Source organism: Nyctereutes procyonoides, unplaced genomic scaffold (genome assembly GCF_905146905.1).
Source record: "Nyctereutes procyonoides isolate TBG_1078 unplaced genomic scaffold, NYPRO_anot_genome, whole genome shotgun sequence".
NCBI classification, from domain to species: Eukaryota; Metazoa; Chordata; class Mammalia; order Carnivora; family Canidae; genus Nyctereutes; species Nyctereutes procyonoides.
In genome coordinates this window covers 330,435-340,262 of record NW_026575042.1, presented here as the reverse complement: position 1 = coordinate 340,262, position 9,828 = coordinate 330,435, and the positions used below count along the sequence as shown (strand labels likewise).

The following is a 9,828-nucleotide window of genomic DNA, read 5'->3' as shown; positions in this document are numbered from 1 at the left end:
ATTTTCACTACATTCCAGACAAACCAGCGGTAGCACAGAGCACTGGCCTGGTTAGCTGCCAGTGTTTTTTTTTTTTTTATTTTGTTTTGTTTTGTTTTTTTTATGATAGTCAGAGAGAGAGAGGCAGAGACATAGGCAGAGGGAGAAGCAGGCTCCATGCACCGTGAGCCCGACGCGGGACACGATCCCGGGTCTCCAGGATCACGCCCTGGGCCAAAGGCAGGCGCCAAACCACTGCGCCACCCAGGGATCCCAGCTGCCAGTGTAAAAGATATATTATTCTGATACTTGTTAAAATGTTGAGGAAGACTTTATTCAATACTATTGCAACAGGGGTCAAGATTATCCAAACAGGAGAGAAAGACTGAGCTCAACTCTGAAGACAGCAAGGATAAATAGAGTTTCACATCCAAGGTGGGGGGGGGGGCAGGGAGAGGGGGTATTTTTTACTACACTAACCTAACAAGACTCTCTCAAAGGACTAGACATCAAAGGTGGGGGTAATGAACTTGAACAGATATCAAGGTTGAGGGCATTCTTACTAGGACAGGGTTAAGCAGGCTAGCTGGCAGGGATAAGACTGGGCAAGGCCCAGCCTTAGTGGAGAGGCGGCTTGGAGGAGCATCACTAAAACTCAGTCAATCCTTGTCACTAGGTCCAGCTCCTCTGTGAGTGGCAGGAAGGAGAGCCCAGGGACACCACGGAGAGAGCAGGGCTGCCCTCAGTGGCCTCAGAGGTCAAGATCCAACATCCAGTGCACCAGTTCCAATGCTATACCAGGCTGGAGCAGGAATCCCTCTGCTGCCCTGTGAAGATTGCAAAGAAACTGGAATTCAAGTTTGCACAAACTCTGAGAGGGAAGGCAGAGCAACAACTACAGCATGGATTAGGAAAGGAAACTGACCATATAGAGATCCCAAGGGGATTGCTCAACCTGACTCAGATCCATCTTATTTTCCTTGTCGCCAGGGCTCAAGCTCAGAGAGACTTCAGAGCGCCCAGCTGCACAAGCCACAGGCCTGTGTCCCTGGAAGCCCTCTCCCTGCCCCCAACACCCCACCCCCGCCCCCATTGGCTGTGGTGCTGCAGACACCAGAGCTGCTCTGATCAGTGTGCTGTTGTGAAATTAAATGGTAACTCCTAATGTAAAGCAATAGGTGGACCCTGAGCAAAAGCTTCTAAAGGATTATCTGCTTCCTTATGCAAATGCAAAATAGATACTGGCCACTGTACTCTCTCTTGCCTTTTTCTACAGCGGCTGTCAACAGGCTTGCCTGTGAGCATCACAGTTTTATAATGACCAGGAATCAATCCCTATTAGAGCCCTAAATGCTTTACACCAAGTTTTCACTGCAAGTTTTAGAAGCCTAAATGTTCAGAAACTCAATTCTTGGTCAACTTGACATGCTAGTTTAGGTGCTGTTTTATGTACTTGGTCATTTATTATAGTACTATTAAATATTCACTTCTTTATATATTACAGAGAATGTCTGTCACTCTCTCAATTTCTTTCTCTACTAGTTCAGATCATGGCATCAACAGCCACATGAGCAGCCTTGTGTAAAGGGTTTCTCTCTTCATCTGGCAGAAGGGAAACCTGCTTGCCTCCTGGACACATGTGCTCTTTCCTTCGCGGTACACGAGTGCTGGAAGCCTTGTGCCTCAGTCTTGAGTTCATTATTTCTCTCTGGGTCTCTGCTAGCTTATCTTTGAAGCTGGAGGTTACAGATGAGGGCATGGGCTGCTCCATCATTTTAAACCAGGTTGAAGTATCAACACTGAAGCTTGCTCATCTCTGTAGATTCTGACCCCCAGACACTACTGTTAACAGAGAAGCCCACCTCGCCCAATTTGTTACATTTTCCCGAGGTCATTCAAACAGCTGAGGTGGATGTGCAGCCTTCCGCTTCTTATCAGATATACTATAGGTACTCTGGTAGCTTCTACAGGCACTCTCTGTTAGGATTAGAGATTTGGCACATGCCAGAGTCCTAATAGAAATTATATATAGGCAGTGTAATAGCATGTGTTGAATCACAACCCTCTACCACACTCACATCTGCCATCATGCTCCGGCTATTTGGGTGCCCTGCACTTCCTTCCTAATAACAAAAGATGAAAAAGTCCCTTGCATTTCAGCTTACCCTCTGTGCAACATACCCTTCAAAGACTAGAGGACTAGGTGTCCTGTGTGGGTGGGGAAACCACAGTACAAACCCATCCCTACTCAGGGGATAGCCACTACTGCTCAGAAGTACCTGGCTAGGGGCAGCCCCCTCTTTCCCTGCTCTGTGTATCTACTTCTTTCTCTATAACTAAGAAAGCCCTTGCCCACTCCCTCCTGAGGCCATATTGGAGCACAGATGTATACAGTCCTGAACTGCAGGATCTGTTAGCCCACACCATACCCAGCTACCATGTCCAGGTCTTAGTGTCTCTCCATGGTCTCAGCAGACCTCTTGTCCTGCAGGTTTCTGCTGAACTGCCTCTTTTCCCCAGGAGGCCTCCCTGACCATGTTAGTAGCACCTTTTTCTAGCAATCCCTTCTATTTCACTTCCAACAGAACACCTACCACTCCCTGATGGTAATTACTGATCACTGCCCTCCACCCTACACACACACCCTAAATCTGGGTTGTGCAACATCACAACCACCAGCTGTGCTTGGCCATGGGGTGCTCGAAATGAGACTCATCTGATTTGACATCTGCTCTGAGTGTGAAACATACACACAGGATTCCAAATGCTTGGCACACACAAAAGAACATAAAAATATCCCATTAAATAATTGCCTGTGTAGGTTGACATAATATTTTGGATATGCTGGGTTAAATAAAAAAATGTTATTCTCATCTGTCTCTTTTTAGTGTGCTAGAAAATGCAAAGTCACACATAGTTCACATTCCATCTGTTTTGGACAGTTGCCCCGTGACAAGAAGTCCAAGGCTCATTAGCCCATGTTCCACGTACAGGCCGGAGACCTGATGGCCAGGGAGAAGTGCCTTCTGGGTTTGTTGGTTGAATAAATAAGTGCGTTGTGAAAAAGAGAAGCCAGTGACCTTTTCCCAAATAAAGGCTAATTCTTTTATGTTTTGCAAAAGAGTTCCCCAGAGCAAAGCGCAGTCTTCCTTGGCCTCTGAAACCAACCCCCTGCTCTGGGAAGTCCTAGCCTGAGCCCCAGTCCTGAGCCCCCCAGGACGTCCGGGGCGCTGTTTCCCGTTTCCCAGGAGGCAGGGCTGGGGGTCACTCGCACGGCGGGCCCTGGGAGGAGTGACACCTTCTGCAAGAGCACCACGAGCTTGGGGGCCCCGCATCTGGAGTCGGGGCAGGACCCACAGGAGTAACCAAGCCTGGGAGCCGCTAGGGGAGCCGGCGTGGGGGGGGGCTTCCGCGGGGGGAGGGAGGCGGCGGGGGGGGGGAGGGAGGGAGGCGGCGGAGGGGCGGAGGGCAGGGAGGCGGCGGAGGGGGTAGGGGGAGGGAGGCGGCGGAGGGGGGCGGGAGGGAGGGAGGCGGCGGGAGGGGGGTAGGGAGGGAGGGAGGGAGCGGCGGGAGGGGGCGGGAGGGGCAGGGGGAGGCGGCGGAGGGGGCAGGAGGGAGCGGCGGAGGGGTAGGGAGGGAGGCGGCGGAGGGGGCGGGGGGCAGGGAGGGAGGCGGCGGAGGGGGTAGGAGGGAGGCGGCGGGAGGGGGGAGGGAGGGAGGCGGCGGGAGGGGGGGAGGGGGGAGGGGCGGGAGGGGGCGGGAGGGAGGCGGCGGGAGGGGGCAGGAGGAGGCGGCGGGGGGCAGGGAGGCGGCGGAGGGCCGGCCTGCGGCGGGGCAGGACGTGGGCGCGCGGAGGCGCCTGGAAGGGGCGCGGGACTTGGGGGGCTGCGAGAGGCTGACCGGGTGGGGCCGGGATCGGGGGGCCGGGGGGCACGGAGGCGCTGGGCGAGACGCTGCCGCGAGCGGGCGAGGCCTCCCGGGGGCAAGGCCCGGGCCGGGGCGGAGCGGCCGGGAGCGGAAGGGGCGGCGCCGGGGCGGGCGGCCGGAGCGCGGGGCGGAGGATAAAGGAGCCCGGAGCCGGGGCGCCGCTCGCTGCGTCGGGGCGTCGCCTTCCGGAGCTCGTCCGCCTCCGAGCGCACCATGGCCGGGCGCCCGCGCACCCCGCCGCTCCTGCTGGCCGCCCTGGCCCTCGCTCTGGCCTTGGCCGCGGCCGCGGCCGCGAGCCCCGGGGCCGGCTGGAGAGGCAGCAGGCGCGGCGCGGTGGGCGGCGCGATGGACGCGGACGTGCAGGAGGAGGGCGTGCAGCAGGCGCTGGACTTCGCCGTCCGCGAGTACAACCGGGCGAGCAACGACGCCTACCACAGCCGCGCCGTGCGAGTGCTGCGCGCCCGCAAGCAGGTGCGTGTCCTCGGGCGCCGCCGCCTGACGCCCGCGCTCGGCCCAGCGCCGTGCGGACGCGGCCCGGGTCCCGGTCCCGGGGCTGCCGTGGCTACCGCGGAGGCCCCGGCTCCCGGCCGTCGGTGCCCTGGCCGCCCCCAGCCCGCACTTGACGCGCGCGGGCCCGGGAGCACCAGGCGCCGCCGGGCGCCCCATCGCCTCCCTTTGTGTTTTCAGAGTCCGCGCGCGGGGGTCGGGGCGCCCGAATCCGACCCCGAGCCCCTGAGCACGGGCGAGGGAAGAACAGGGCACACCCGGCCGCCCTTCCCGCTCGGCCGCTGAGCGATTCTTTAGACGCTCTTGTAACCTTGGATTTCAGACTGGGAAAGCGGTGGCAGAAATGGTGCCGAAGAGCCTTGTAGATCCTACGCTAGATTCCTGGTGTGTTAAAGCTTTGCCATTTCGCTTTCCCTCGGGCGCACACGTGTGTCCAGGGGGGTATATGCATTGGTGTTTCTGTATTACTGAGTCTTTGGAGAGTTTCCACCTCAGTGTGCTTTCCCGAGGAACGGGGGCATTTTCTGACCTAGCGACAGGAACGCTTCAGAAATCAGAACCAAAACTGACGTGATCATCTGCTCCACAGACCTTACTCAGATGTCCCTGACTGCCCCACCGATGTCCTCTATAGCCAGGACGGCCAGGCCGTGTGCTGCGGCCACTGTCCTGCAGCCTCCTTTCCTCTGGACCCCCTTCCATCTATGACCTTGGCATTTTTGAAGGATCCAGCCAGTTGTGGTGCACACTGGGGCACACTGAATTGCCATCATGTTTCCTTGAGATGATTGGGGTTACACAGAAGAGGCCCATTCTCCTTAGGGCCTCCTCTTAACAGGTCCCCCTAAATTATCCTGGCCTCCATGTCCTCCTCCGGTGATGGAGTTTGGGGCCCATAGCAAACATCCTCCCTGAAGTGAGGCCCTGGCTGCTCCCTGAGCACCCAGACAGAGGCTTGTCAGCAAACACAGATGGGCCAGTGAGCTGGGCTGTGGTACCCAGTGCATCTCAGAGCAGAGGGTCTGTCATATGAATTCAGACCTGTCCAGACATCCTGGTGGAAAGCCCTGGAGTGTTGCTTCCCTCCACAGGGCATGTCCACGGGAATATGCCTCTCATGTGTGCCATCACAGTCCCCGTCCCAATATGCACCCCCCCCATCACCATCACCCAGGGGGTAGTTGAGTGGACTGCTCCTGACCCCTGCCTCTGCCAGCCTGCCCTGGAGTTCTGGTCAGATAAGGAGCATAGTCACCAGAGTCCAGAAGGGGGTGGGAGGGGGTGTCAGGAAGGGCCACTGGGCTTTGTGCTTATCCTGTAAAGGTGGCTAGGATTCAGGCCAGCTGATCTGTGGCCTCGTGGAGAGCAGAACAGAGCCTCAGAGCAACAAAAGCCTGGAAGTGCATGCCTGCATTTCCACCTTCTCTTCAAACTTCACAAGGTGGGACCAGAACAGACCGTTTCTCCCCTCTCCCCTGCAGCTGTGGCTGGCGCTGAGTGCTTTGGATGGGATGTGTGCTCCCTGCTCCTAAGTCCCCCAACTTGTTCCTCTCCATTGCAGCACTGGCTTGGCATCACAGCTCATTGGGGAGAGTAACAGCAGAGGGATCATGGGACCTGCTTGTGGTTCCACCAGATAAGATGTGGAGCCTGGTCCTAGGTCTATCATTGCATCTATCATGCAATGTCAAATGTAGAAGACAGGCAGATGTGTGACACACTTCAGAAATACTCCCATCAAAAATCACACGTAAAAGGCAGGCATTCCAGATTCCAGGGACAGGGTTTTATTTGGCTAAAACACAAACGAGAGAGAGGCCTCTCGTTTCCTACTGCGAAATGAGGGAATAAATAAACGTTTGTTACACTGAGGAAATGTGAAAATGTATAGGTTGACCCTATTAATTGGAATAAGCTAAGATGTACCCGTCACATGATCATCTTCCTGAGCCAGATCCGCTGTTTCAGCACAGAGCCCTTGCTGTGTGCTTAGTCCCTTCCTGGCTCCTGGAACTGGAGAGGTTTATCAGCTCCCATCTGGCTTCCCAAAGCGCACCTTCCCTCCTAAACCCAGGTAACAGAATTTTGGTCCCTGGCTTCCACCTTCTATCCTCCTGCTTCTCCTCCTGCCAGGCTGCCTGAGACCTTCTGGAGCCTCTCTGTGAACAAGTTACAAGAAGGCTCTGGGTACAGCTGCTGGGCCAGTCCTCAGAAGGTGGCTATGGTTTTCCAAGGTACCTGCTTTGACAACAATGAATGCTGTTATGAGGGCCCCCCATAGCAGGAAGGTAACTACACGTGTGTGAAATTGGCAGATGTAAACAAATCCTGCTCTTTACGTGTACAGGTTGTGTCTGGGATGAACTACTTCTTGGAGGTGGAGATTGGACGAACAACATGTACCAAGTCCCAGCCCAACTTGGACAACTGTCCCTTTCATGACCAGCCACACCTGATGAGGGTATGTGCCTGTGAGATGCGTTGTATATGATGTGCTTGGGATGTGGGTGTGCAGGTGTCAGGGTACCTGTGGGGGAAGGTTGTATGTGTGTGCACATGACTAATTTGAGTTTATAAGTGGGTTTTAGCTGATGAGTTGGGGCATTGTGCACTGTGTGGATTGTTGCTTGTGGAGGACTGTGGGGTGTTTGCTGGAAAGAGAGATGACCTCTTAATCCCAGTCTTGGCCATCTGAACAGATTAGAGAGAATTACAGACCTATAAGCAGCCAAAACCCTCTGATCCTGCTCTTCTCACCAAATACTAGTCTCTCTAGTGGAGGAAGCCGTACTCCTCCCATAGCTACCCTATTCCCTATGTCTTTGGGTGTTTTCTGAACTCTGGTCCCTGTCCCTGTATACCTGTCTTAGTCCTGGCCCACTGGACATGCAGAGGACTTGGGGGCAGCGCCCTGTCCCTCAAGGGCTCTGTGATCTTGCACAGGCTGCACCTTAAAGGGATGTGCAGGGGGAATGAGCTGGTGGAATCCTGCTGGTTAGAGTTAGGAAACAGGATCCCATGTCTTGGACTTAAGGAGTGGGTGGGGTGACTGAGTGGGTGGGGTCACTGCGAACCCCTGCTTAGCGTTCTGGGGCAAAGCAGGGTGGGGCCTGAGAATCCCACCACCCTTTCTCACCTGTGCTTCTGACTTCTCCAGGCTGAGCTTTTTCCTGTAACCCTAATTATCTTTCTCTCTCTCCTTTCACAGAAAACGCTCTGCTCTTTCCAGGTATACACTGTCCCCTGGCTGGGCAAGACCTCCTTGGTGAAGTCCAGCTGCCAGGATGTATAGAAGACCTGCTCTAGCCCCCTCTCCCACTCCCCTATTCCCTTGTAGAGCTCCTAAGCCTTAGAAGGTTGGCCCTGCTCAAGTGACATCCCCTGTGTGCTGGTGATCCCAGGAGACAGAGAAGGATTCTGGGGCTTTTTTTTGAACAACTAAATAACTGTAACTCTTCTCTTTTCATTGCTCTCCAAATGCACAAGTATGTAGTACACGTGTTCTGCTTTATCTTAATCAATAAAAAGTAACCTCAGCTACTTACTTCTTGACTTATTTACTGTCTTGGGAATATATACGGAAGAAGGGTTTGGACAGTGCCTTTAAGAGCTTCTAGTCCCAATGACTCTAGAGGGCAGAGGAGGAGCAGAGAGCTGACTGGTTCCTTCTGGGGAAGTCAGGGGAGCACTTTTGGGGTGATTGAGTCAGGGGCAGGCTGGGAACCCAGGCCTCCAGGTGTGGTGACCCCTGGTTATCACACAGGGGAGAGGAGAAGACATAGTATGCTGATCCTGGAGACAGGGCTGCGTTGTTTGATAAGATGATGAGACACTAGACAGGAGGAAGAAGACAGGTGGAGCCCATAGCCCCGGGCCACCCTGAGCACAGCTCTGCTAGGTCAGATTTCAGCCATATGTGTGTGCTGAGCTCATCACACTTTTGGGCCGATTTTCACCGGTCAAGTTCTTTAGAGAGTAAATAAATAATGATTTACGTCTACTTCTCTCCACAAAAGACTTCAGGCACCTGCAGGTGACAAAGTATATGTCTATGTGACTATTGGGGAAATATTCAGCAGAATCAAGGTCAATCCAATCAGAATCAGAAGTGAAATAAAACTGAAAGCCACACCCTCAGATATATTCCAAGAAGTTGTATCTATAAAGAGTTTTACAGATTTGCGCCCTCCCTGTTTTCTGGGGTTCCATTTAAAATAGTCCTTGTGTAGAGCTTCACGTAAGGGATACAGAATTGAAACCATAGGGACGCCTGGGTGGCTCAGTTGAGCATCTGCCTTCGGCCTCGGGTGTGATCCTGGTGTCCTGGGATTGAGTCCCACATCTGGCTCCTTGCATGGAGCATGCTTCTCCCTCTGCCTGTGTTTCTGCCTCTCTCTGTGTGTCTCTCATGAATAAATAAAATCTTAAGAAAAAAAAAAAAGAGTTGAAACCATAAACAGGATTGACATAGCACTGGCTTCTTACTCAGAAGACTTTGGAATTAACAGGGAGTGTTACTCTACTTCACCATCATTCTATAGACTAGTGCGTGCCTCAGAACCCTAAGATAGGAAAGATCCAGTCCTAACAAAAGAGAACTTAACACACACATCCTGTGCTGCCCTTCCATTCACCATTCACTGCAGAGGAGTGAAGCCCTCTCATGGGGGTGGTAGTGCTGGGGCCATGTGCCCTGATGTGGTCCACATGCAGATGAGCATGGATGAAGTCATGTGACCTGTTGCCCTGAACACAGAAGATGAAATGATGAATGGAATTCCCCTAGATGCTCCCAAGTCCCAGCATTCCAGGTATGGTGGCTGCTTCTGGCAAAGGTAGACCCCAGCACAGTGCCAGGGAAGGGCTGCACGGGGACCCACCCTGCATGCCTCCTCTGGATGACTAGATGGGCCCCAGCAAGATTGCGTACCTTGTCTCCTGTTCACCATTATGAAAAAAGATGCACAGTTGCTAAGAGAGTCTTTCAAAATAGAGTTCACAAGACATGGGGGCACTAGGGGCTGTGCCACACTCTCTTCTGTTTCCATTCTCCAGACATTTGTCAATAGCAGCTGGACCACCTGGAACACAGCCTTCCACTTTGGACCCAAATAGAAATACTGTAACACCAGTTTGCCAGATAGCCAATCATGTAAGAGGCAGTAAATAAATATGAACTCTGCCAGTACCAGTCATTATTTCAAAACAAGTTATGAAACCTTTACTCCCAGCTCCAAGGTCAAGCACACTTTGGATTTCAGTGGTCTCTGTGTCTCCTCAATCATAATCTTTTAAGACCCCAAATAAATACTCTGGCTGCTTGACAGTTTCTTCAGGATGGACACCATCCTTTACTTAATGAAAGGCACTGGGGATCGGAGAGGCAAAGCACTGCCCACAGGCCTTGACAGATGA

General features: G+C 53.6%; 2 protein-coding genes across 2 annotated transcripts; one reads left to right on the top strand and one right to left on the bottom strand.

The window, feature by feature from the left end:
• Positions 1–692: 692 nt before the first annotated feature.
• Positions 693–4,121, bottom strand: LOC129507378 (translation initiation factor IF-2-like). Its single transcript, XM_055321753.1, has 2 exons — positions 3,880–4,121; positions 693–806 (listed from the first exon to the last, which is right to left on the bottom strand). The coding sequence occupies exons 1-2, from the start codon at positions 4,119–4,121 to the stop codon at positions 731–733; spliced, it is 318 nt and encodes a 105-aa protein (XP_055177728.1). The 3' UTR covers positions 693–730.
• LOC129507377 (cystatin-C-like) lies at positions 4,055–7,957 on the top strand. The gene is made up of 3 exons (XM_055321752.1): positions 4,055–4,377; positions 6,761–6,874; positions 7,622–7,957. The coding sequence occupies exons 1-3, from the start codon at positions 4,120–4,122 to the stop codon at positions 7,703–7,705; spliced, it is 456 nt and encodes a 151-aa protein (XP_055177727.1). The 5' UTR covers positions 4,055–4,119; the 3' UTR covers positions 7,706–7,957.
• The last annotated feature ends 1,871 nt before the right edge of the window (positions 7,958–9,828 follow it).